At 40.2% G+C, this 27,759-nt stretch overlaps 1 protein-coding gene across 5 annotated transcripts; it reads right to left on the bottom strand.

Moving 5' to 3' along the window:
- On the bottom strand, positions 1–27,595 carry LOC116246289 (DEAD-box ATP-dependent RNA helicase 1-like). 5 transcript variants are annotated; one of them, XR_007572322.1, is made up of 11 exons: positions 27,310–27,521; positions 26,237–26,381; positions 23,103–23,337; positions 20,012–20,266; positions 19,602–19,747; positions 19,345–19,528; positions 19,018–19,205; positions 18,708–18,912; positions 17,289–17,373; positions 16,089–17,090; positions 496–601 (listed from the first exon to the last, which is right to left on the bottom strand). XR_007572322.1 is itself a non-coding variant. In XM_031618089.2 (10 exons), the coding sequence occupies exons 2-10, from the start codon at positions 26,377–26,379 to the stop codon at positions 320–322; spliced, it is 1,560 nt and encodes a 519-aa protein (XP_031473949.1). In that variant the 5' UTR covers position 26,380; positions 27,456–27,595; the 3' UTR covers positions 1–319. The 5 variants fall into 5 exon arrangements, 3 of the variants coding, with proteins under 3 accessions (XP_031473949.1, XP_049931592.1, XP_049931594.1); XM_031618089.2 differs by lacking the exons at positions 16,089–17,090; positions 17,289–17,373 and adding an exon at positions 1–417 and having other exon boundaries at positions 26,237–26,380; positions 27,456–27,595; XM_050075635.1 differs by lacking the exons at positions 16,089–17,090; positions 17,289–17,373 and adding an exon at positions 1–417 and having other exon boundaries at positions 27,310–27,519.
- Between the last annotated feature and the right edge of the window lie 164 nt (positions 27,596–27,759).

Below are 27,759 nucleotides of genomic sequence, written 5' to 3'. Positions count from 1 at the left end.
TAGCATCATCACCAATACACTAACTGTAACCAGGACTTAGACTACATCTAAATGTGAAAAAACAAAAAAGTTAACAACATATGAACGGCTGGAGGTTACTTGAATACAGAAGCTTTCCAAATTACGACATGAATTAGCTTATACTGAATTAAAAATGCATAAAATATTAATTGGGCATTGAACAGAGAACGTGATCTTTCTGTGCCCGTTGATCTCTGCTGTGAGCCTGTTTATAGGAGCGCCTCTCTCCAATCCTGAAATGGCAGGGTTGATGCTCAAACTGAAACGATGAGAAAGCCGAGCTAGTGAAAGTAGGCAGCTACTTTCCCACTTTGACTGTGTCCCTGGTTTTGGCTGGACGCCATGAAGCTCGCTTGTTTTCTTCTGAATCTGCTAACTCTTTCAATTTTTCTAATGCTGTTGGCAGATAGAAATATAGAAATGAGATCGAGAAGTCGGCTTCAGAGAATAAGAAAGACCAAAATATGTGCGTACCAGATGAATAAACAGGCATAAGGCGTTCAATCGAATCTGATGCAAGTGGATATACGCTACACTTACTGATACCAGCCTTTTGTAACATCTTCTTGAAGCGTTTGACCTGAAGGAACACAAATGGTTCATGTGCAGTGATAGGATTAGGATGACCGTCAGAAGGGGAGAATACATTACACCACGGTAGTTCTTAACACTCTAACCGACCAAGTCGAAAGAAAATAAAACATGCAAATAGCCACGCAAAACTTTCATGTTATTGAGGAAAAAAAGGCAAGATGACTACCATCCATCAAGATAAACGTCAAGGTATATTCATGACAAAAATAACTCCACTTTTTCTATGAAATTATGTTATGATTGAGACAACACAAAAATTATTATCCCTGATCACGACCAATAATTAGAATACTACTACCTACTTGTTAACTAGCAGATTCCCAGAAAATCTTACAAAATTTTAGTATGCTTTCTCCCGTCACGAAGAACAGCCAAGATATCGTGTGAAGAAAAAAATATAATATCTTTAGAAAAAAACAGCCATCACACCACAGATGTTCAATTCCTGAGAAATACCACTGGAATCAATCACCATGACCAAGAGAGAAGACAAAGGAGGCACACAATCGTCACGAATCCCAACGTGTGGGTACTGTTGCTTCAGTGCATTGAAAGAATAACAATACCATGCTACATAAAGAAGAAATACAATAATATACAAGATAATGGTAAATACGTCAGACAAAAGAATGCACGTCTCAGGGATTCAGATTTAGTTTTGAGAAGCCTCAACCGCTTCCCTTGACTTGTGCATGGGCTTGTGCCAAAAAACAAAGCCAATATTTGATCAAGTCTTTTGTGAAAGCCAGTTACCTGATTTTCAGCAAGAAGAAATTCAATCTTTTTTCAAATTTTGACTGATGAAATGTTGACCAATCTCAATATATTTTGTTTCATGTTGATGGATGAAATGGAAAAAAAAAAAATCTCCAAATAGACTCACTCAATTCAGTCAACAAATGTCTGATCCATGTGACATCTGCTGGTAGTAGTCAACATCTTCATTTTGTTTTAGTGCTAGATCTAACAATGATTTTTTATTGTCTGCTACTCCAAGATACTAAATCAGCTCCAATAAAGACATTGTCATCTGGGACTAGCCTTCTTTCATGAAAATCCCGTCAAATGTGCATATGGGCCTTTATCCAACCAACTGGTTTTATACAAGAGTCCAATAGTGCCTTTCAAATATCTTTTTTTTTTTTTTTTTTTCTACATCAATACGTCATGGTGTTAGCCACCGCTAACCTTGATGAGCCCTTACAAGAGAAAACCCCCAAACTCCACTCAGCCCTAATCTCTAGATTAGGGTTTCTCCTCCCAGAGGAACACCCACTAATTTCTGCAATAACCTAATTACAGCTGCCCAACCCTTATTTATACTTGTTCCTGGGTCAGTCTAATGGGCCTGACCCACGACCCAGGACCCGGTCCCTAACAATACTCCCCTCTTTGAAGCACACCTTGCCCTCAAGGTATGAGCATGAAAGGCAATCACTGTCTGCGTCAAACTCCCTTTTGTTTGGCTTATGGCCTCTCTCCTAACTTTTGTGTGGCCCTGGGATGTCCCCTCTTTTTTCTTGAGTTTCAAGTTGAAGTCATTAATGACCACTAGAGGCTTGGAACTTCCGTAGCTAAACTTGCCCCGCCTTGGTGTAAGCGACCAAAGATCCCTTCTCCTTGTGACCCCTTCAATGGCCTCCAATATTGTTGGGAGTAGCTCGACGTGGTGGTAGTCAGCACAAAGAATTTCTCCATCCGTCATACAACTTCTTGTCTGTTGTAAGAAGTGAAAGTTGAAACAAAAAATTCCCTGCACGTTGCTTCATTATTCCTATAACTTCCAAGGCAGTTGCCTCCTTAGATGTTTGCAAGCAAATAGTAGGCTCCATCTCCTTTAATCTGGCACCTAGTAACCTTTTCACATGAAAATCAAGCAAGGGCATGAGTTCTTCCTTCTTGAAGTGCTCAGGTAGCTTCGTTGTAGAAACTTCTAGCGATTGAAGAAATGTCCACCTAACCTCGTCAAAATCTATGATAAAAAAAATGGCCTCCCTTTTGCTATTTCCTTCATGTAACAATCATGAAGTGCTACATATGTGGATCGACAAAATAGGACAAAACATATATCCCACGAGTCATCCACTTTTACCAATTGGTTGTGACAAGTGTCCTTACCTGCCGCAGCACTGAACTTCTCTAGCCACCTGGTGAGGTAATGCTCATCATTACCACTTTCTGCCGAGAATTCCCCTGTGCCAACTGGAGCTTCGACCAACATATACGGTGTTGGATAGAATGATAACATCGATGGTCCCAATATGAGTTTAATGGCTTGGATTGCTCCTCAGTGAGCCATCTATAGCTTCCATCTCCCTTCGAGGTACCTCAAGGACGCCGTGGCAAGGACAACCGTATAACCTTTACTATGGAAGAAGTTAGATAAAGAGGCCAGGGCAGGTTTTAGAGCAGTCATAGTGACAAGCGACCCTACCAGTTCTACGGCAAGCCAAACACCCAACGTCCAAATTGCAGTCAACTTCGTCTCTTCTTCCCGTTTCTCACTGGCTGCTTCCTCCATTTCGATTTCTAGAGTCGTTCTCTTCCATACTGAAAGGATACTTCTACCTCCTTCATCATCATCAATGGTCTTGCACACGATGGAACCCGTCTTTGGCTCCTCCAGCTTCCATCCCAGAAGACCTAATCTCAGAATATTAATCAGTGGCCAAATTCCACAGTCGCCCAAAGCATCTCTCCCATACACAGACTGCAATGGTAGGTAGCCTTTTCCCGTTTTATTGTGGTTGCCTTTATTTGTGTCCTGTCCATGTACTTCCTTCAGCAGGGGTGACACCTTCTGATCATCGAACTCAATGGCCGACCCTTCCATATCCTCTGTTGTTACTGCCACGTCTTGATTCCAAGGGGGCTTCTCTTGCTGCCTAACTGAAATATGCGAGGGCATCTCCCTTTCTAACTCATTCTCTTCGTACTTCTTTCCCCCAGTGCCAAACTCGAAGTGCGCAGTCCTATGGGTGATGCCATCCTCTCGTTGGCTCATTGATTCAACTATAAGAGCTCCTTTAGCTTTGTTGTCTCTGCCTTGGTGCTCGACGACATGACCGATCATCCTCTGTGGTAGGATTTGGAGTGGGAAAGCAATGTCTTCATCATCCCTAACTGCATGACGTTGTCTTCTAGCATCCCCCACGAACACAGGTTTTGACCCATCGCCTTGAACATCTTCTTCTTCTCGTTCACTATTTGAATTTTCTGAATCAATTGTTGCTTGTGCGTGAACTTCCTCTCTTGACAGAGCGACCTCGATCAGTTTCTTACCAAGAAGCTCTTCAAGCATTAGACGCATCTGCCTGTATTCTGCTATCATAGCCTCCCACATCTTATTCACGTTGTTTGGCATCTTCGCGGCCTCCCAACCAGTCGATCTTCCAACGTCTTTGCCTATTGAGGACAGCGTTTTCTCTACTCTTCCCAATGGAGGCGGTCCATGCTATCCCCCCGCCAGTTGATAGCTCTTTGTATCAGCCCTCTCTAGACTCGGTGAGTTTGAGTTCTTACCTTGTCGTAGAAGCTCTCGCATCATCACCGTGAGGGATTGCTACTCGCTGAGAACAGCCGGAATTCTTCCGTCCTTTTCCCAGCGATGTCGCTCCACCGTCTGCAGATATTGGTCCAATGCCTCCATCGATTCTTTTGCGCATTGGAGGACGTCTATGGCCGTCAAAGTGTCACACCAGGTCATCCGCTCCCCTTTCTTTGGCTCTGATACCATTGTTAGCCACCGCTAAGCTTGATGAGCCCTTACAAGAGAAAACCCTCAAACTCCATAAGCACACTGAGCCCTAATCTCCAGATTATGGTTTCTCCTCCCAAAGGAACACCCACTAATTTCTACAATACCCTAATTACAACTGCCCAACCCTTATTTATACGTGTTCCGTCAATCTAATGGGCCTGACACGCGACTCAAGACCCGGCCCCTAACACATGGCCACGATTTATACATCAGTTGATACACCCAATTCACAAAATAAATGATGTTTAGTTAGTTTAAAAAAAAAAAAAAAAAAAAAAAACTACTAATGCATACCCACTAACTGTTAAGTCTGTATGTATATTGGATCGGGTCTGTTCAGACCCGATCCACTTTCTTTCTTTTTTCACGCCTAAACATATTAGGCGGTGGTATCTCTTGTAATTACTTCATGTTTTATTCCTTTTGTTGTAACCTGATTAGGTCATGTTTTAATATAGAGATCAAGCATCGTGCGGCTGCATTGGCCGATGGCATTCTCTCCTTCATTGCTTCCCTTCTATTCTCTATTCTCCATCCCCCTTATTATCAGACGGAGAGACGTGGTCTCATGGTATTTTAAGAAGATTCTTACATGGTATCAGAGCCAGGATCGTCCTCCGGTGAGTGATTTCCGTTTGATATAATCTGCCCTAATTTCTGCCGTGATTATTCCTAAGTTCTGTTTCTGCCCTAAATCCCACGATTTGCCCTAATCTGCCCTAAATCCCACGTTTTGCCCTAATTTCTGCCTAAGTTCTGTTTCTGCCCTAAATCCCACGATTTGCCCTAATTTCGGTTGCGACAATTTGCCCTAATTTCTGTCGTTGCCTTTAAATTCTGCCCAAAACTTCAAATCGCCTGCCCTAATCTTCTCTAATCAGTCATGGATCAGCCGACCCCTTCTCTTCTATCCTCCAGTCTCCTCTCCCAACTCATCTCTCAAAAACTGAACCATAGCAATTATTTGACTTGGAAACGTCAAATTGTCCCATTTATTAAAAGTCATAGACTGTATGGGCACATCGATGGGACTACTCCAGCACCTCCAAAGTATATTGACCGTGAAGTAAAGAAGACAGTCGTGGGAGATAAAGGTGAAATTAGTTTTGAATATGAAACTCTTACTGAGAACAATCCCGAATATGAAGTTTGGCTGGCTCACGACCAGTCCCTTGTTGCTTATATCACTTCTACCTTGTCAGAGGAGGTATTGATAGGTATTGATGATGATTTAACTGCCCTAGAGTTGTGGTCTACCCTTGCCACAACATATTCTCAAGTCTCGGAAGCACTTTTTCTACAATTAAGAAGGCAATTTCAGGACATCAAGCGTGGGACGCGTACAGTTTTGGAATACTTGAATGAAATCAAGAGTGTTAGCGATCAGCTTGCTGCAATTGGACATCCTGTCAGCGACAAGGACAAAGTCCAACAAGCCTTGAGTGGACTGGGAACAGAATTTGATATTTTCTGCACAGCCTTGGAAGTCCTACCTGTTCTCCCATCTTTTGAAGATCTGAAGGCCAAGCTTTTTCAACATGAAGCTAGTCGTGTTCAGCGACAGAATTTGATTCCTTCTAATAGCCACAATGTACTGATCACAATGACACATGCACTGCAAGGGAATCGCACTCGTCCTTGGACTTCTCAGGCAGGAATGGGAAAAGGGATTCTCCCAACACCATCAGGCATGAATACTACCTCTGCCACATCTAGAAGGGTTCCAACTTGTTTCTATTGCAACAAAAGGGGGCATGTAAAATCAGAATGTTGGCACAACCCTCAGAACAAAAATAATCAGGTTAGGCGTGAGAACAGGGCAGCAGCAAGGTCAGCTTCGTCATCATCTGGCTCAAATCAGACATCAAATGTTTCAGCAGACGTGCAGCAACTTCGCATGACAACCCTATCTAAGCTCCACTTGAAACAAAACGAGCAAGGAGAGTGGTATGTGGACTCTGAAGCAGCAGCCCATGTTACTGGTGACACAGGTAATCTCTCTAGTGTTTTCCCCTATTTAGATCAAGGCTCAGTTGTCACAGGAGATGGTTCCCATCACACAATATCGCACATTGGAAATGCACAAATATCTATGGGCTATTCTTCCATTCCGTTAAAGAATGTCCTTGTTGTTCCAAATGTCAAGAAAAGTATCATCTCAGTGTCTAAACTTATTGATGATACTCACTCCTCTGTTGAATTCACACCATCTTCTGTTTATGTCAAGGATGCTCGAACCAAGAAGACATTCGCTGAGGGCACTCGCAAAGGAAATATGTATGTCCTTGAAGAAGCTCCACAGCTGTCAATACCTCACCCTTCAGATTCATGTTTTCCTAGTCATAGTGAAGTCAATGTCGCAGAGTATAATAAGCCATCCATTTGGCATGGTCGGTTAGCTCATTGTAGTCAGTCTTTTGTTCGAAGTCTTGTTGCAGACGGACTCTTAGATAAGTCCAGTTTAAGTTCAGTTAGTGAGTCCAGCATGTGCTCAAGTTGTCATATCTGTAAGAGCCATGCCCTTCCTTTTCAATTAATCAATAAAAGAGCTTCAAAGGTTTTTGACACCATATATTCTGATGTTTGGGGGCCTGCTCCAATTCCTTCTTCTTCTGGGAGTAGATACTATGTCATTTTTATTGATTCATATTCCCGATATACTTGGATCCATTTCATGAAACACAAATCAGAAGTTTTCCGCTTGTTCACTCAATTTCATGCCTTGGTTCGGAATAAATACTCCAGTAATATTGTGCATTTTCAATGTGATGGTGGTGGTGAATTTATTTCTAATGAATTTACTGAGTACTTACTAGATAAGGGGATCACTAGACAAATTTCATGCCCGCATACTCCTCAGCAAAACGGAATTGTTGAAAGGAAACATAGACATATTGTTGAAAGCGCCCTCAGCATGATGCATGACACAGACTTACCCATGACATTGTGGACCGAGGCTTTTCATACGGCTGTCCATGTTATAAATCGACTGCCATTAGCTTTGCTTGATGGAAAATCACCATATTTTCTATTACATCAAAAGCAGCCACACTATGAGGAATTGCGTGTTTTTGGATGTGTTTGCTATGTGCATGTTGATGTTTCTCTACGAAACAAGTTTCAAGATCGTGCTATTTTGTGCAGATTTATAGGGTATGCAGAAAATTACAAGGGTTATAGATGCTACAATCCTAAAACTGGGTGTGTTCATATTTCACGGCATGTTGTTTTTTATGAAAGCAGGTTACAAGAACAAGGCTACTTGTATGACACTCAAGGATAAAAATGAGGTTTATGACACTTGGCTACATGCTGAAATCTTAAAACAAGGGACAGAACGTTTGACTGAGCATAAAGAGCAAGGTGTTAATGAGCCCGATACACTTGTGAGTAGTGCCTTGGACAACATGCCCCCATCTTCTCACAGTGATCCACCTATACATAGTCGGTTCTTAGGGCTGGTGTACTCTAGGCGATCAGCTCCTACTGCAGTCCCACGTCAATCACAACGTGTGCGACATCTCATTGATCGATGGGTGAGTTATAACAACTTTTCTTTAGATTTTCAGTTGTTTATGACAGAAGTGAGCAAAAAGGTGGAACCTAAATCCTATCAACATGCGAGTAAGGAAAAATGTTGGGTTGAAGCTATGAATGAAGAAATGAAAGCCTTGCATGAGTGTCAGACTTATCCCTCGTCCAGATGATAAGAATGTTGTGGGCTCCAAATGGGTTTACAAACTGAAGTATAAGCCAGATGGTAGCATTGTTCGACATAAAGCACGTCTTGTGGCGCGTGGTTTCACTCAGCACTATGGGGAAGATTATGATGAAACATTCAGTCCTGTTATCAAGATGGGCACAATACGTGTGATTATTTCTCTTGCAGTCTCATATGGATGGTCTCTTTACCAGTTAGACATCAAAAATATTTTTCTTCATGGGATTCTTAAGGAAGAGGTATACATGGAGCAACCTCCCGGCTACACTACTCATGATCCTCACAAGTGGGTTTGTAAGTTACACAAGTCTTTATATGGGCTGAAGCAAGCTTCTAGATCATGGTTCGATCGGTTTTCTCATCATATACAACAAGTTGGTTTTCTACGAAGCTCTCTCGATCATTCCTTGTTTATATATCATACCGGAGAAGCTACCACTTGGTTACTTATATATGTAGATGATATTGTTATAACTGGGAATTCTTCTTCACATATATCTTATGTTAAGGGTATGTTGCAGCAAGAATTCAAGATGAAGGATCTCGGCGAACTATGGTACTTCTTGGGTGTTGAACTTGACAGGACGAATGATCGATTGACTCTTACCCAGCATAAGTATACCCTTGATATTTTAGACAGGGCAGGTATGATTAATTGCAAACCCATAACTACTCCTAGTGTTCTGAACACTAAATTGGCTGCCTCTGATGGAACCGCTGCCTATTCAAATCTTACCTTCTATCGCAGCATTGTTGGTATGTTACAATACCTCACTTTTACTCGCCCAGACATAGTATATGCTGTAAATCAGATTTCTCAATTTATGCATGCACCCATAGAAGGACATATGGATGCCGCTAAGCGGATCTTACGGTATCTCAAAGCTACTCTTGGGGATGGACTGGTCTATACAAAGTGCCCCAATGTTTCTCTTGGACATAGCATATATACTTATACTGATGCAGACTGGGCAGGAGATCCCGATGACCGACGCTCCGTTTCAGGTTTTTGTCTTTTTCTTGATTCTAATCTCATTTGTTGGAGCAGTAAAAAGCAGCACGCAGTTGCACGATCTAGCACTGAGGCAGAGTATAGAGCAATGGCTGCAGGGACAGCTGAAGCGTCATGGTTACGGCATTTGCTTGGCGAGCTCAATCTTCCGATTGTTCAGTCATCATTACTATGTGACAATCAAAGCGCAATCAAAATTGCCTACAACCCCGTTTTGCATAATCGTACCAAACACATTGAGATTGATCAACACTTCATTCGTCAGAAGGTTGAAGAAGCCGAGATCTTGCCTACTTATATCTCCACCAGTGAACAGATAGCGGATCTTTTTACCAAAGGACTCACAGGGCAGCACTTTTGGGATTTGAAAAACAAGTTGTGCATGATCAAATCTCATGCACAACTTGAGGGGGGCTGTTAAGTCTGTATGTATATTGGATCGGGTCTGTTCAGACCCGATCCACTTTCTTTCTTTTTTCACGCCTAAACATATTAGGCGGTGGTATCTCTTGTAATTACTTCATGTTTTATTCCTTTTGTTGTAACCTGATTAGGTCATGTTTTAATATAGAGATCAAGCATCGTGCGGCTGCATTGGCCGACGACATTCTCTCCTTCATTGCTTCCCTTCTATTCTCTATTCTCCATCCCCCTTATTATCAGACGGAGAGACGTGGTCTCATGGTATTTTGAGAAGATTCTTACACTAACTACCATACCTGATCAGATCATGATAATGAGTCAAAAAAGATCTCCATTTTGAGGGTTAAGTTTTTTATCGATTACACAAAGTTTAGCCAATGGTTTGTAAACTTTCATTTATGCCTTAATAAATATGTCTAGTGTGTACTTTCGTGGAGTTAAGACAAACTCTATCTTTCTTATCCATCTCCACCCTAGGAAAGTATTGTAAACTACCAAGATCCATCATTTTGCATCTTCAACTGTCATCTACATATTCAACAATAATGTGGACACATGTCCATAGCTTTAAAGATAAATAGTGGATGATCCAGTTCAAATCAATAAAGTCATGTTTCAATTTGTGGATCTCTAAAGAAAAGCTTTAAAACCAAGATTGAGAAATCTGCTTCGAACTATAGACAGCTCTCTTCAACTTACGTACATATGCTTTGGGGTTTCCTCTATGTCGTGCGGGTAGTTTCACTTATATCTCCTCCCTCAAGTCACCATGTAAGAACGTGTTTTTACATCTAACTCTACAACCACCCGTGATCAACAGCTAGCAAGAGTATAATCCAAATTGTTCTCATCTTAACAACAGGATTAAATTTTTCATTATAATCATGTACATTCTCCTGCATTAAGTCCTCTGTTACAAGTCTAGCCTTGTATAATTTAATGCTCCCATTTGGCTTGTATAATTTAGTACACTCAATTAGACCCTATAACATTCTTATTTCATGATCTCGCTGGAACTGCTTACAATTTGACAGTCATATTTATAATCTCAGTTCATTTGTTTGTCTTGGAAACTTGGCAAAAAAGGTTATAAGTTCACTTATATTTTTAATTTGAGGCAAAAATGATTGAATTTTCAAGGAAAGAATGCATGGCTACCCCATTTTCAACAGGTTATCTCTTGTGGATGGTTGTCTTGTGGGAGGAATATCTACGCTACGTATGATGGAAGAAGCATCTTGTTCTTCCCTATTTCTGAAGATGATCTGTTTTTTCCTTGTTTATAAATTTGTCAATGTAAAATAAAAAACAAGAAAGGAACACAATGTAATGTGGAAAACCCCTCAACAAGAGGGAAAAAAACACGGGTGAGGAGGCCTGGTGCCCACTAGCAACCAGACTCTCTCTCTCGCACACCGAAATTAGGGTTTACACAAGTTAAGTAGGCCCATAACAGTAACACACTGGATCGAGTCTAGATCCAGACCCGGATAGGTGACCCAAATACAACATATGTCAACACTCCCCCTCAAGTTAGACATACATATCAAACATGCCCAACTTGGATACATTTCTCTCAACCTGAGTCACAGGTAAGGCTTTAGTCATCTTCGGATTTCATATATGGTACAATCAACTCTCTGACATCAATTCTCTCCCGGATGAAGTGATGGTCAATGTCGACATGCTTTGTTCGGTCATGTAACACAGGGTTGTTGGCCAGATTGATTGCGGATTTGTTATCACAGTATATCTTCATAGGTCCTTCCGTCTCTATCCCAATATCAGTCAGTAATACTTTCAGCCACAGTAATTCTGACACTCCAGTAGTAATAGCCCTATATTCAGCTTCTGTACTTGAGCGGGAACAAACATCTTGTCTCTTGCTCCTCCAAACAACAAGTTTTTCCCCCAAGTAGACGTAGTACCCTGAAGTAGATCTTCTAGTATCAACATAGCATGCTCAGTCTGCATCTGAATACCCTTCAATCTCAATCGACCTTTGTTTCACATATAGAAGCCCCTTGCCATGATTCCTCTTCAAGTAACACAAGATTCTGTCGACAGCCTTCAAGTGAGTATCTTGTAGGTGTGTGCATGAACTGACTCATCACATTTACAGCAAATGTGATATCAGGTCTAGTCAGAGTGAGGTAGATCAATCTTACAACCAGACGTTGATACCTACCCTTAGCTTCTTCACAAAGAGGTTCTTCATCCTTAATACTAAGTTTGTGTCCAGCATCCAGAGGAGTAGAAGCCGGTCTACAACCTAGTTTTCCTATCTCCTTCAGTAAATCCAGGGTATGCTTCTTTTAATTTAGCACAAGGGTCGTACCTGATCTAGCAATTTTTGCCAAGATCCTTGAGACCAATTCAGCAACCAATAAACCCTTTAATCTTGTTATCTCATCTTCATCATCACATGTAACAATCATATCATCAACATAGACTAACAAGAGAGTAACCTTACCTTCCTTGCTCTTTACAAAGAGAGTATGATCTTTGTTTCCTTGATTGTAGCCATGTTGTCTCATTACAAGTCTAAGACGTTCAAACCATGAGCGAGGAGACTACTTGAGCCCATACAAAGCATTCTTCAGTTTACAACATTTTCCCGGTTTCTCATATCCTGGGAGCATACACATATATACTTCTTCTTCAAGATCTCCATTGAGAAAAGCATTCTTAACGTCAAGTTGGCACATCTTCCACTCCTTCAACACTGCTAGAGAAACAATAACTCTAACAGTCTTCATCTTCACAACAGGAGCAAATGTCTCCAAGTAATCAATCTCATATTTCTAACTAAACCCCTTAGCAACCAGGCGAGCTTTGTACCTCTCAACATTCCCATCTGGTTTGTACTTAATGGTGTAGAACCACTTGGATCCAACCAGATGAGCCGCTTCAGGGATCTCTACCACTTCCCATGTTCGGTTTCTGATCAAAGCTTCCATCCCTTCTTGCATAGCATGAATCCACTTGGGATCACTCTGAGCCTCTGTAACAGTCCTGGGAATCACAGCCAAAGAGAGAGATGATACAAAACATTTGTAATTCGTACTCAGTCTAGAATATGACACAAAGTTACCAATAGGGTGTTGGGTATAGGACCTAACACCCTTTCTCAGGGCAATGGGAAGCTCCTCATTTTCAGTTTCTGTCTGAAGCTCCTCATTTTCAGTTTCTGTCTGAATGTCTTCCTCAACAGGTTTCTTCTGAGCACGACTTAGGTCATCCAGGGAAGAAGTAGGATTGGGATTAGGAGTAGAATTCTCACCATCAGTCACCTTATCTGTAGAACTCTTTGCCTAGAGTACATCTGCCCAAACAAGCGATTACATTCTTCTTCCGTCCCAGTGGAACATCCTTCATTTCTCTCATGTTCAAGCACCTCAACACCCGATGGACTCTCTTCCTGCTTGTACTCCAAGAAATCAGTAAACTGAATTTCCTGACTCGGAGAATACTTTTCCCGTGACATAGACTTCTCCCCTCGAAGAGGATTCTCACTGAAATAAGAGACGTGTTCCAAGAATGTGACATCCTTGATAACGTAAACACAACCAGTGGTAGGATCAAGACATTTATACCCCTTTTGAGTAGGAGGATACCCAACAAATATTCCCTTGATTGACCTTGAATCAAGTTTTTTAACATTAAGGCTGTGATCATGAATGAAGCAAACACACCCAAAGACACGAGGGGGGAGGTGAAGGGGTTGACGATTCCCTGGAAGCATAGAGTGGGTCGTCCGCCCATTTAACACACGACTAGGCATGCGCTGGTAAGAACAGTATCTCCCCAATAATGTTTGGGAAGATTCCTTTGAAACAAGAGGGCTTTGATGACATTAAACAACTGACAATTTTTCCTCTCAGCGACCCCATTTTGAGTTGTATAACTACAAGATGTCTCATGAACAATCCCCCTTTTTCGAAAGAAATCCTCAACAGCATGACACACATACTCACGAGTGTTATCAGACCGAAATGTCTTAACAGAACCACCATATTGGTTCTCCACAAGAAGAATGAAAGTCTCTATGACATGAGGCACTTCACTACGATCTTTCAAGAGGTAAACAAAGGTAGTCCGTGAGTAATCATCTATAAATGTTATAAAATACTGAAAACCACAACGGGTATGAATTCCCGAAGGCCCCCACACATCAGAATGGATCAAGGAAAAAACTTCATTAGCACGACTGTTGGAAACAAGGTATGAAGCCCTAACATGTTTAGCAAACTGACATACATCACAAGATATCATAGATATGTCCAAACTAGAACATAACTCAGGAAATAACTTTTTCAAAACTCCAAAAGGGAGATGTCCAAGGCGTTCATGCCAATACAAAAAAAACTAAAGACAATCTTCTTTCTTCTTCTCGGTCCTGCTAATTGTTGTCATAAGAGCATTGGCCACACAGATGGGAAGTCAATATAAGCCTTTAGACACCAAACCAATCTCAATTCTCTTTCATGTCACCAAGTACTGCAAAACACAACGATTTGTAGAGAATATGAGTTCACAGTTCAACTCCTTAGTAATCTTGCTCACAGATAACATATCCAAGGGAGGATGAGGAACATGTAAGGCACCATGCACTAAAAATTTGTTTAACAAAGAAAGACTCGCTTTTCCTGCCACAAAGGTAAAGGAACCATCGGAAGATAGTTTATACTCATGAAAAAACTTAGGATTACCAGTCATGTGATGGGTGGCACCACTGTCAACAATCCATTCTTCCATACAAGAATTACCTTTTTCACCAGAAATGGCCAAATCATGGTTAACCTTTACATCATCTGACACTTCGGCCTGACCAACTGACTTAGATAAGCACAAAGCTCACGAATCTGTTCAGCTGAGATAGAAGTTGTCCCTCCACTAGAGTTGGTAGCATCAGAAGTAGATTTCTTCCCACTGGAAGGTTTCCCTCGACTATTCTTTTTTTTAGGATGGAGGTCCCAACAAAAATCCACTGTATGACTAATTTTATTGCAGTGAGTGAACTTGCGAGGAGGTCGGGCAGCTCCTACAGGACCACGGCTAACAAGGGCAGACCTCTCATTATACGAGATGTGATCCCCCTTTTTTCTAGTAATAACAAGGCGGCGTTGCTCTTCAGCCTCTACACGAGAGTAAACATCTTCAACACTAGGTAGTCTGTCAGAATTAAGGATTTGACTCCTTGTACCTTCAAAGTCATCATTCAACCCTGCTAAAAATAGGAATACCCCTATTCTCCCATTCTTTGGCTAAATAACGCACTTGATCTTGAGGACAATCTCAAGTGTCATCAGAGTAGTAGTCAAGTTCCTCCCACTTAGATTTCAAGACAGCATAGAAATCTGCTACAGAGTGTTCACCTTGCCAAAGAGAATAGACATCCTTCATCAACTGATACACCCGAACAACTTTCTTCTTTTGGCCAAACATCTGCTCAAGTATAACCCACATATCCCTCGCAGTCCTCTTGCAAAGAATAAGAGGTTGAATCTCGGGGGACACAGAGTTGACAATTCAAGTCTTAACTTGGTTGCCCTCAAGAAACAACGTGTCCTAAGCAACATTAGTCTCAGCAGGTTCAACTTTCCTTCCGTTAACATACGCAATTCGGCCCCGTCCAGCAATCCCCATAGTGATCGCTGCAGACCATTGAAGGTAATTTTCCTTGGTGAGGCGAATTGTAGTGAACTGGAATATTCTCAGTTGTAGACGCCCCAAAGAATCGACAGACTGAGCAGGGAGCACGGTGGAGCAGGGAGCACAGGAGAGCAGGGAGCACGGCAGAGCAGGGGGACGGTAGCCGAGGCTCAGGCGTCGGTGTTGTGCACACTTGAGCAGGGGCAGCAAACAGACAGCTCAGGCGACGACGGATGGGAGGCGACCAGCTGGCACTGGCGACGGTAGAAGCATAGCGATAGCCCCCACACACGACAGAAGGCAGCAGAATAAGGGCGCCAGAACTCCATGGCGACTACTCAACCGTTGAACAAGGAGCGCATAACCAACAGCGACCCTTGGGCGATCCGCGTAACAGTGGACTCCGTCGGCAGACCTTCCCGGAACTCAGGGCAACGACACCAAAAGACCACGGCGGCGAGCAGTGGGAAGCCGGAAGCCAGTGGGGAGCAGTGGTCGGGCGAGGGTGGCTTCGAGCGAGCAGTGGGAAGTCGGAAGTTCACGGCAGCGGCAGAAAGCAGGCAACAGGGAATCCTTCACCCAAACACTGTCCAGGGATTTTCGGTCTAAACTGAACAGTAATTTCAGAACCAGCCGGCTCTGATACCATGTATAGTCAAAAACAAGAAATGAACACAATGTAACGTGGAAAACCCCTCAACAAGAGGGAAAAAACCACGGGTGAGGAGGTGCCCACTAGCAACCAGACTCTCTCTCTCTTAGAATATCATTCACACTGAAATTAGGGTTTACACAGGTTAAGTAGGCCCATAACAGTAACACACTGGATCGGGTCGAAATCCAAACCCGGATAGGTGACCCAAATACAACATATGTCAACAGTCTATTTAAGGAACACAAACCTGTTGACCTCTGGCAGCAATGTCGCACACAGGCATTAATTTTAAACACAAGTAGATGAATAGCCACTGGCATTGCTAAAAGGGAGTTTTGCACTTAGCAATGGACGCCAAAGCTCACTGTTCAACTGCATAAGACTTGCACCTTCATCGTAAGCTGCCCTTGTCAAAAACATGCTTCAATGTCTTCATTTGACAATGATATTCCAGTCAAGAGAAGCTTCTTCCCACCCTGCTAGCCACTGGCACTTCTGGCTCTTTTCTACTCGATGATGATTCTCCCTTCTAAGAACAGTTCTTAAATATGGATTTCTTGCACTCAAAGTGGCAAGCGAAGAGTGGCCTATAGCTCTCGACCTCGTTATGCACTTATAGCTCAGCATCTTCCTCGAAAAGGGAAAAATCACCACACCCTCGTATTTCTGGACATCCTAGTAAGAACTCCATGCCTGTTGGACTATACATCAGAACCATCAGTCTTCCTCTTCATCATCATCTCATACTGTGAGACCTTTGCAGACAAAAATTTCCAAGGCAGCAAACGAGCACAAATATAAAGAGGTTGTATAGACACGATTTTTAGGCCCCAATCCACTTAATCTTTATTACACTTCAACCTTATCTGACACTTTGCAGCCTCTACAACTGCTAATTGATCTGTAATGCACTTCATTTAAGTACTTCGTCTCTGACATAGAACCCTTTTTGAAGCTGGAACTCATGTTTGAGAAATAAAACTGTTGCTTTTGATATCTGAGAATAGGTATAAACCAATTTGCTTCATTGGTTTATCGTTGAACAATCATTTGATATGGCCATTAGTACCTCATGAGACAAAGTAGAGGTGATACAGGCAACTAAATTTGGATCTTGCTTCATCCAGAAGACAAACTTAGAACTTCAAGAAATTGGGCAGAAGCAACTCTTTTTCATCTTGGATTTCCTTGTGACAAATTCTAGTGGAAAAGGAAGCGATTCATCCAGGTGTCTAGAGAGATCTCAGCTCTGTAAGAATAAAGCAATTTGTCTTTTTCAGACCCAGAAATAGAAGTTGTTGAGTCTTAAAAACAAGTTGGCTCAATAAATTGGATAAAACTCCAGTTGAGAATGAGAATAATCCATGCTTGAAAAGTAGGTAATGACACAACGAAGATGACTGAAAAAAGAGACAACCAAAAACCAGAAGTCAGTTCGGAAGGCAACCTTAGATGCAATCCCACTTTAAATGATAAAAAGGTCCCCTTCCTTTTGTTCTCTCTTTTCTTTTACTTCTACTTTTTCCTTTTTCCTGGTGGGAATAAAGAAATGACCAGCAATGATACTTTACATCAGATCAATTAGCAGTTATATCAGTATGATATATTTGAACCTAAGCAAATAGAGGAACTTGATTGCTCAGATACTGCAGCAAGACTACAGCAATAAACAGCCCCTAATACATCTGAGAAATTAATTGAAGCACAATGAGGACCCTCAGTTTTTCATATCCCTGTGAATCCCTGTGAATGACCAGAAGACAAGTACACTGATCTCAAAAGACAGTTCTCTCTCTCCCTCTAATGCCAGCAGCCTACTACATATTCACTATCCACCATCTCCATTGCATTTTCTTACCTCTTCTACAAATTAAAACGTAACTGTGTGAGTCTCTAAATGATCTCTAATGTGTGAATTTTCATGAATGGTAAATGACAATTGACAAGTAAGATTACATAATTCTAAAAGCTCCAAAGGATGTTTCAGAACCAAGAGAGATGCTTGGGTGCATTTGACAGACTCAATATACATACAAAAGCATAGGTTAAGTTACAGTGAGATAATGTAAACTGACAAAATCCCTCATATATCAAAAGCAAAGTGTGCGTTAAGGGGGAAGGAATTGACACAGATCCAAACCTTAGGTCATAGGCTCAGCTGTGTATGATCCGTATCATGCCATATCAAGGATTGAATTTGGGAAAATGCTGCCTGGGAAAATGGCAGGAGGACCAAATGCAGCAACAGATTAAGTACTGTTAGGGTCCACATCCACTCAAAGTTGCCATAAATACTCTACACTACTGGATGTGAATATCCTTCAGGAATTGATTGCTGCTTTCTTTGAAGTTTAAAGTGAAACAACTAAAATGCTGTGAACTTATTATGTCAAAGTAATCATTAAATAAGGTTTTAAAATAACATCCTAGCTCATAAAGCATAAATTGACATGCTACCTTTTCTCCTAGTCTATAAATTGACTTACTACCTTTTATTATCCTAGTCTATCTTATACATATGATGGATATGAAGAACATAGTTAACTTATGAATTTATTACCCTAGTAAATTGAACTATATGTGTGACACTGCGACCTGAAAGCTGAAAGCATAAACAAGTCATCAAGTTCTTTGAAATTTGATGGTAAGCAAAACCATCCATATAATGACTGATATCCTATAGAATACTTAAAGAGATCTATGGTGATTGGTTAAGAGGCTAGAACTTTTTTGAGAAAATTCATTCCTACCAAATAAATGCTTACAGATATGCACTTGATATAATATTGTAATAAGTAGGAAAAGGAAACAATGAAATTGATAATTAATTAAATTATTATGCCAGCCTTGAAGAATATGGCACTACCTCATCCTTCCTCAGTAATGTGAAGCAACACCCAGGTCGACCTGCACGAGCAGTGCGACCAGCCCGATGAACATATGTCTTGATATATGGAGGCATGTCATAATTAATGACATTGTAGACCCCTTCAATATCCATACCACGAGTCATGGCATCTGAAGCAACAATGACCTGTATGTCGCCTGCCCGAAAGGCATCAAGTGTCATGCTGCAGAAAATTGAATTCATGCATCAACACTCCGCAAGTCACTAATCTTGTTGTAGAACATAAAGTATATATTTTCATGTTAAATTCAATGTCTATATACAGTACCTTCGCACAGATTGATGCTGAAGACTAGAATATTCACTAATTTTAGAAGGTAATTCACCAAAGCAATTCAATAATGTACAAAGTCTGTGGGTCGATCGTACAGATGATGTAAAGATAATGCTCTTCTCTCCACTTAATTTTTGAAGAAGCGTAAACAAATAAAGGGGCTTCATCTTCAAATCACAGATCTAAAATAATAAACATAGAAAGATGAAAGAATTAATCATACTTCTATAATCAGTTAAGCATCAACTTTGGGAAAAAAAATATGATGAAGCAAACTCAAGAAAATGACATCATTAAAACAGAATTAGATTAGCACTTTACCAGTTTGTAAGATTCTAGCTGGTTAGGGAGTTGATACCGTGTTCCAGATGCACCAGTTGTCAAGAATAAAGGATGATATAGATTAAGTTGAGAAAGCTTGCTAGGATCTCGTGTCAATGTAGCAGAAAGGGTTACCTTCATGACTCTTGGATATCTTTTATTCCACAACCCTCTCCCAGGGCCCCTGCAATGAACTATATGAGTATGTGTGGTTCGGTAGAGAAAAAATAAGACAAGGAAATAAGGCTGGTGCATACAATCTTCTCAAGGTTCTCAATGGCCCAAAAGTTGGTGACCCTTCATATCTGAGCATTTGTTGTTCATTCATTTGAGTGAGCTGAAGAACAGTAGGTAACCAAGATTGATATGCATCCCTCAGCAATCTATCAGTTTCATCAATGACCTATGAGCATCGATATGTCATATGTCGAATATTGTCTTTGGAAAATGCATGCACTAAGAAATTTAGAAATGTAGAGCATATGAACTTTAGATGAGAATGCGAAAAGTAATATTGTTCTATTAAAACAAATGTTGGAAGAAGATAGAACTCCAATATCTTCTGTAGCGACAAGGAGAACAGAGTCACAGACATTTCAATTGGACAATATAGTAGGATCATTTGCAATTAGGACAGTCAATAGATTGCACGGTCTTAATAACTTACTAGATAGCAAAGATGCTCTAGTGTAAAACTTTTGGTGGTCTTTATATGGTCCATCAATCGCCCTGGTGTGGCTACAAGTATGTCTACAGAACTTGTTAGTGATGAGCAGAGATCTGGTGGATCACAAGAGAATTCCATAGAGAACTTGGGCTTCTGTACCAGAGATGAAACCTCTTCAGCCATTGAAGACTGCCCAACAGCAATGCCTACTTGTAGCCCAACTGCAGGTGCAATAGCAGAGAACACATCCGAGACCTGCATCAAGGGACAGATACAAAACATCCAAAGATGAGGATAGGCAAGAGGAGGACAGTGATCATAAAACAGTCAGAGAAAATCAATCCCTAACCTACAGGTTCAACCTGTTCACTTAACATTATTTTGAGTTTCATATATCAAAATTCAAAGAAGTCAATACCAAAATATCCTAATTTTCTTCATGAGAACAGATAAGCAGATTGTGTTTGATGTTGGCCTTGTAGAAAGAGAAAATGCATGAAAAAAAAATGTAACTACCTTTTCTATAGAAAGCATCACCAACTGAACCACACCCGAGTCAACAAGCTATAAAAAACAAAAAACAAAAAATACAACCTCACTGTACATTGGATGTGTACTTGCAAACATGAGCCAGGGTGCATCTTTTTCATATGTTTCTCATCTTCTCATAAAAAAATTATGCACAGATTGCCTTAAATTTAACACTATGATAGTTTTGGCTGTTCTCCAATCTCCGCTAGGGATATTACTGGTGTTTTCAAGAATGAGTCAGTGCATGATACAATCAATGGTAACATCCTTTCCTAGGATGCCTTAGCAACTGAATCATGCCTTAGTTATATGCTATGAAAAAACAAAAACAAATTACAGCCTCACCCTACACTTTGTTGTATTTTTAAGATTGAGTATTCCTGCAGCTTTCTTTATATAGTTTTTCATCTACTCACCAACAAATTATGCACAGACGACCTTAAATCTAACAATCCGATTATCTTGGCTGCCCTTCAATCTTCACTAAAATATTTCGGCCTCCAATGGTCAAATATATCAATGGGGAGCTAATGGAAGAACATCACTGGACATTAATTCTTTGTAATATAACAATTTCTAAATATCACCATGGTGCCTTATGTCACTGCCTCCAAGCGTGTTATTACTAATCAAAAACTTAAATGCAAGGATAGGGAGGCATTGTTTGCATCAAGTATCAACTATATCACATGCATAAATACACATATAGCACGAAGAGGGACAAGCACCACCCAGGCCTGCATTGCCTAATCCCACTCATACACTATAACCACAAAAGGAAGTTTCCAAGGAGCAGACTTAGTTGTCAAGGCATCTAGGCACCAGCCAACGCGCGCCTGGCCTAAAAAAGAATCCAATATCTAGCAGACTTTTACTCTGTTGCTAACATTTCAGTTCTTTGAGAGCTCTTTTGTAATCAAGTCCATCTAGAATTCATTGCCATAACCAAGAACTGCATTTAGTATGTAAATGAAGATGAAGAAATTTACCAATATTTAACAAACTTCTACTTTGTTACTCGTGTGCCGAATATTTGATGAACATGAATTGATAAGTAAATGCATCAAAGAGGATTTTCACAACATAGTAATTTAGGAAACGTTTTATGCTTCATGTGTGGACTACCATCTACATGGTTGATATTGTTTCTTTGCAGCTCTAACATCAGACTATGCTAAAGTGAGGTCTGCACGTATTTCTCTGATTACTAGACATGCACTAAACTAGAGAAACTGGTGGTCTTTTTACCATAACCTAGGTTTTAACATGGGTAAGAAGGCTGGCATAGGTTCCACACAAATATGTTTTAGAGCAGATAAGATATATACAGAAATTCATGGTTTTATAGAATACGTACTTAATATATGGCTGGAACTTCCACTAGATGAGTTGATATAGAATATGTAATCAACGTACAGCAAACTGTACTTAAATAACAGAAATTATATAATATAACTGCACATAATACAAGTACGTACAGTATAACACTGTATAATAAAATTACAGAACTTAATTTGAAGGGAAGGTGACTTTTCACCTTCCCATGGACTAGGTGTGCTAGCGCCTAGTCCAGCCTAGGCGCACCTAGGCACCAGTCTAACACCTGTCGCCTAAGTGATGGAATTAGGCGACGGGTGTGGACTCACGCCTAGGCTTGGACTAGTCCATGCCTTAACAACTAAGGGAGCAGATATAACGACTCAACCAAAACTTAGCCCAATCTCCAGTTTAGTGGATCTCCACTTTGTAGCTTCTTATCCCACTTATACACTTAAGATCTACAAGGTGCCTCCATAAAGAAGTAAGCTCCATATGCGTAGAACTTCAAGTCTGGGAGCTAAACAGCACAGTGATAGTAACTATAGGCCCAACCCAAAACTGTTGACACACCCAGTCAGGTGGATATAAACTCTCATCCTATATTTGGTTGCAATTCTACAACAGAAGGGTTATAAACCAGGGCAGAAGATAATAACCAGAACCAAATAAATATAGTTAACAATCTTCCTCAAAAAGTTAGATATGAATTCGTCTACCACTTTTATAGTTTAGAAATTACAACAAATGCACCCAAACGAACACAACATGGTGCAGGTGCGGGTGCAACCTCCCTCCTTTTCTAATTTCATGACAGGTGGGTGTATCACTTTCTCTGTCTCATGCTTTTTCTTTTCTACTTTCCGCCACCTTCTTCTTGTCATTCTTCCTGCTCTCATTTTCTTCTTCTTTCTCACTCTTCTTCTATTTCCTCCCTTCACAAAAAACAGTTGTGTCTCCAAATGTGATGAACTTTGTTGTTGGACAATATGTCAATAAAAAAAAAAAATCACATGAAAGGAAAAGCACTTGACGCGAGCAAAATTGTTGTAAATACAAAAGACACACTGATGTTCTAGCCATTCCCATAAAACAACTGCATTTGCAACCTAAACAAAAGCCTATCCTTTTATTGTTCCCAAAAAGGGGAAATAAACACATCCACACAATATTTCTCTCAACACACATAATTGTCTGAGAAAAGGCTTTTACATATTGTGGAGATATATACACAAAACCTAACCTGCAGTGCAAGATCACGAGTAGGCAGCACAACTAAAGCCCGCAAGTGTTTCAATTTACGAGTAGAGAGCATTTGGACAATTGGTAAAGCATAAGCCAACGTCTTGCCACTTCCTGTCGGTGAGTTTATGCATAAGTCACGTTCCCAGCCACCTGGTCCAATTGTCTCTTGCCAGACTGCCACTTGAATTGGAAAGAGTGAATTGATTCCCTTTTTTTGTAAAGCCTCCACCAACCTAAGCAAATACACAATGTGAGATACATATTCCTATTTATGGAAAACGGTTAACATAATTGAAACCAAACAAGCAAGCTTCCAACCACTTTCAGCAGATGATGAAATCAAAGGCACCCTTAACAGACAAAGGAATCATGACGCGAATCAACAGGGTTTTGCAATTAGATTTTGGTTATGTTGCCATAGAGATATAAATATATGCCTTGGTAGCATTCCAACACCATCTCTACATCAATTTTCTGTTCTACATTGACATGTATGGGAGTGACATATGAGGTTCTATGCATGTTTCACGTCCTAGATAATTATGTGCCATTATGTAGTTCCAGCCTTGGCAAACGCATTCATACATTTAACAAAAAAAAAAACCCCGAAAGTGATAAAACAGCTTGGCTTGCATGCTAAATTAACCTGGCAGGTCTCCGACAAAATGATATGGCTAGCAAAGAAGCTGGTAGGACGGTCCTGGCCCGTATCAGAAGCCCACCTTTCCACCTCAATACTAGAAGGCAACACCACCATCAAGGTGGTGAAAGTATGCATGTACCATTTTAGCTACCTCTAGCATATTTTATGCCACCCAACATGTTACCTAAATTGACATTAAAATCTACTAGTCACATGTTCATATTGGCTAAGTTCCACCTAACTAAACATGGACCAGACAAATCTGGAGGAACATCATTAAATTGATTATATGGTGTTATATTATTTGAAATGCTTTCTATCATGACCTTTGCTGATGATGCGACATAAGCCTAATTTTCAAGAGCCTTAAAACAAAGTTAAGCATATATTAACAACAGTAACAACCACATACTTTGTTGGAGAAAGACTACATGAACTTGGATTAGGTGGTTATATCAATAAATTAATTTGACGCCAGGTTGCCAGCACATAAGCACAGACTCCAAACCTTCAAAGGAACTAGTACATTTTAATAATTCCACCAACTCCAGCTCAAAGGTACCAACCCAAGAAGCAGAAGCAAGAAAACATAGAATTGTGGAATCAGTACTCTGATCCATATGTGAGGGAAGCAAAACTCAATTTTGTAGAGTAATCTAGACCAACTTCACCGCAGCCTTGAACTTTGTTAGATTATTTGTAGTTAATCATGAGAGACCCTGACAACCATTACTAACTTCCAAATAATGCCAATCAATTGGTCAATCCTGTGGACACACTAAACCATTACTTCCATGAGAAGCTGCTACAGACAGTTTCTTCTCAGTATTTGAGTAAAGAGCATCTTGACAATCCTATCCCCTACTTTAGTAATCATGTCAGCCATAATCTACAAGCGAAAACTATATCCACTAAATGACATGCAGGTTTCATAAAAACACATACCAACCAATAAGTCTTCTTGTTTCATCACATGCTTGAGAACTATTGACGATGCACATATGAAGCAGAAAGTCTAAGATCATCCTACACAAGGTGATGGCCACTCCCAGAACTTCAAAAAAGAAATCGTGCATAAAATCTTGAAAGAAGACCTGTCTCCTTCTAAAATTTTCACAACATATGCCTGCCCCCTGAAATTTTCAAAAAAACAGCAAGGCTGCAAGTTCTAAGAAAGTATTTAGAATAAGGGAGCTTCATGTGTTTTTATGTGCTTGTTATCCTATATATAACTGGCCACACCTACAAATATTTTTTGGACTCTCCCCTTCACCTACAAAGGAAATAACTGCCAACCCCATACCTCAGCCTCATAACTCCTCTTCTTGGAGCCGCTTATGTTTCTGGTTTTGCCAACACAGCTAATTTTATACAATGACAATGAAAAATGAACTCATCAATTTGACATGGTGTTCATCAACTTAGGGCCTAAGACACATGGGTACGGATACACATACGGGTATGGTGACTTTAGAAAATTTGCGTATGGGGGTACGGCGAAGTGTATATGTCAATATATATATATATATATATAATCTACAAAATTTTCAAAATCAAAGAAAAATGAGAAGAAAATATAGAATCTTGGTGGATAACAAATAAAAATAAAAAAGAAAAATCAAAATAAAAAAATGTTTGAAAATACAATTGTTTTGAGATACAACCATTACCATGTACCAATGTCGCCATACCCGTGTACCGACATGGGTATGCGGGCAAATCACCTGTACCCATGTGACTTAGCTTAGGACATAGACTGTGTGGTTCTGTAATTGCTACAGACATCAGAAGCAAGGTCAGAAATGGATTATCGTGGCTATAAATGAGAAGTTATCTATACTAGAGTCAAACCATCTGAATCCATCATTAGCTAAAGACAAGTTTCTCTTATTTCATTAATTTTTATCAATCATATAAACTACAATGCCAATAATGTATTTTTAACTTTCTCCAAATTAGAAAGGTATTTTTCCCACTATATCTAAAGCAAGGAGCTCCACGCCTCAACTTTTCAACAATGGTAGGAAGGTAAGTGCAGTTCCCAATTATGCCAAAGCTTACATGTATTTTTGGGAATGCTTTCAAAACTTAAATGTTTCTGAAAATTTATTCAAAATATTGCATGTTTATTTAGATCTTTCTTAGAGGTAATTGGTAAATGTTCCACTCAATTCTGGACCATTTAATTAACGACTAAAAAAGGACAGGCATGTTTTTTACAATATCAATAACACAGGTATGCTTTTTCTGTGAAACAGTTAGAGGTGTGTGAACATTTTCCTAAAAAATGACTCATTCTTCCAATACATCAAAAGGTTGTGACCAGTCATCATTTATGCTTTCTCTTTCGTGGCTCTTGAGAATACCACCACAATACATAGTGTTGTTGCAAAGAAAAAAAAATGAAATATTCAAAGTAAAGAAAACAAATCCAAAGTGTAAGCACACACACAAGAGAGAGAGAGAGAGAGAGAGAGAGAGAGAGAGACCTGGGATCTAAGTAAGGAACAACTTCGAGAGTGCATTCTTCATAAGAATCAACATCCACTGGATTCCTCATCCATGGCAGAAATGGTTCACTTTTATTCTGTCCCATTGACTCCTCAAACACTTCAACTCCCTTCTTAACCATCCTGCAGAATCTTACTTGAATCAGGCTTCCATGTATGTGTTCCACCACATATGCTGACAACACATAGATTTTCGGAAAACCTAGTTTGGCGCCTGCTTTGTTGAGAGACTACAAATACCTGATCTCGTTTTTTGAGTGACAGTAGTTAGCTTGCAGCTACCTAGCTATCTGAGTTTTGTTATCTGAGGTAAAAATCTAATTTGCAATTTTCCTCAGAAGAATAACCCATTTTAATACTTTTCAGTTAAGGCTTAACGCTTGCATAAAGAAAGGGCCTTCATAAACGTAAATCCAGCTTAGCACGTCAGCTGGGAAAGTAGTTAGTTGTTTTTCAATCATCAGTACACAGAAACTGATGGTTAATTAACCATCCAATGATATTGAGATATTCAAATTAAATAAAATTTGATAAAGGACAAACAAAAGTCAAGGAAGATTAATTATACGACTCATTCACTCTCTGGACGACAGATCCTGAAAACCTAGATTTTCAACACTTGGTTTTAACTTCTTAGGTAGTGATTGGATGACAGGTTAAAACTTAAAACCAGTGATTTCCAAACTAGTTCCGTGAGAGCTTGGTTTTATAACTCGTAATACTCAAGGCACAACAAAAACCTTATTTGTCGTAAGCACTACACTGAATCAAACAACAGACTAGAGAATAATTCAATCAGATAATAGCCAAATGAGACAGTAATCTGAAAGCAGCAAAGGCTTTTCATTCGAAGGATGAAGTTGAGGATACAGGAAATCAAGACGTGTTTTTCTTTTTCACATATTTCTCTTGAATATTATATCAAACGTCTGGTATGCAATTACTGACAAGATAAACATTAGAAAACACAACTATAAGTATGAAAGATGAAGAACATAGACAATGGTTAACGCTGGGTGTCCATGACAATAAAGTTCAAGAAGAAGCATTCCCTAGTGCCTACGGCAGCCAACAAGTATGTGCGTATGTGTATGCGCGCGCGCGTGTCTGAGTTTAGCAACAGTTGCCGGCCGGTCACCCCTAAAACCAGAAGGGGTTGTCCGCCGGTGCAACCAGAACGAGAGAGGGGGCCGGGTACCTAGTCGCTCGCCGAAACACGGCCTGCTGCGTTTTCTAGTATCGCCGGAAGAAGGTGTTCACCGGTGAGAACTGAAACCTTTGGCGAGCCGTGGAAATTCTACAAAAATTGCGAGAAGTGCATCATATTTTGCACAAATTCAATGCAGCGCTTCTGATTTTTGAGTTTCAACTTCCAAGCAATTTTTCTTGCTCTAGCAACCGATCCGTCATCCGATTCGAGTAGGATGTATCATCTATAATATCCTTTTTACGGGATGTCCACATATTTGAATTTGGATTGCAATATGATGAAGAAAAGTTCA

This window comes from Nymphaea colorata, chromosome 1, assembly GCF_008831285.2.
Source record: "Nymphaea colorata isolate Beijing-Zhang1983 chromosome 1, ASM883128v2, whole genome shotgun sequence".
Taxonomy (NCBI): domain Eukaryota; kingdom Viridiplantae; phylum Streptophyta; class Magnoliopsida; order Nymphaeales; family Nymphaeaceae; genus Nymphaea; species Nymphaea colorata.
Note: the sequence above shows the minus strand (reverse complement) of the source record. Positions and strands in the feature narration are given on the sequence as shown.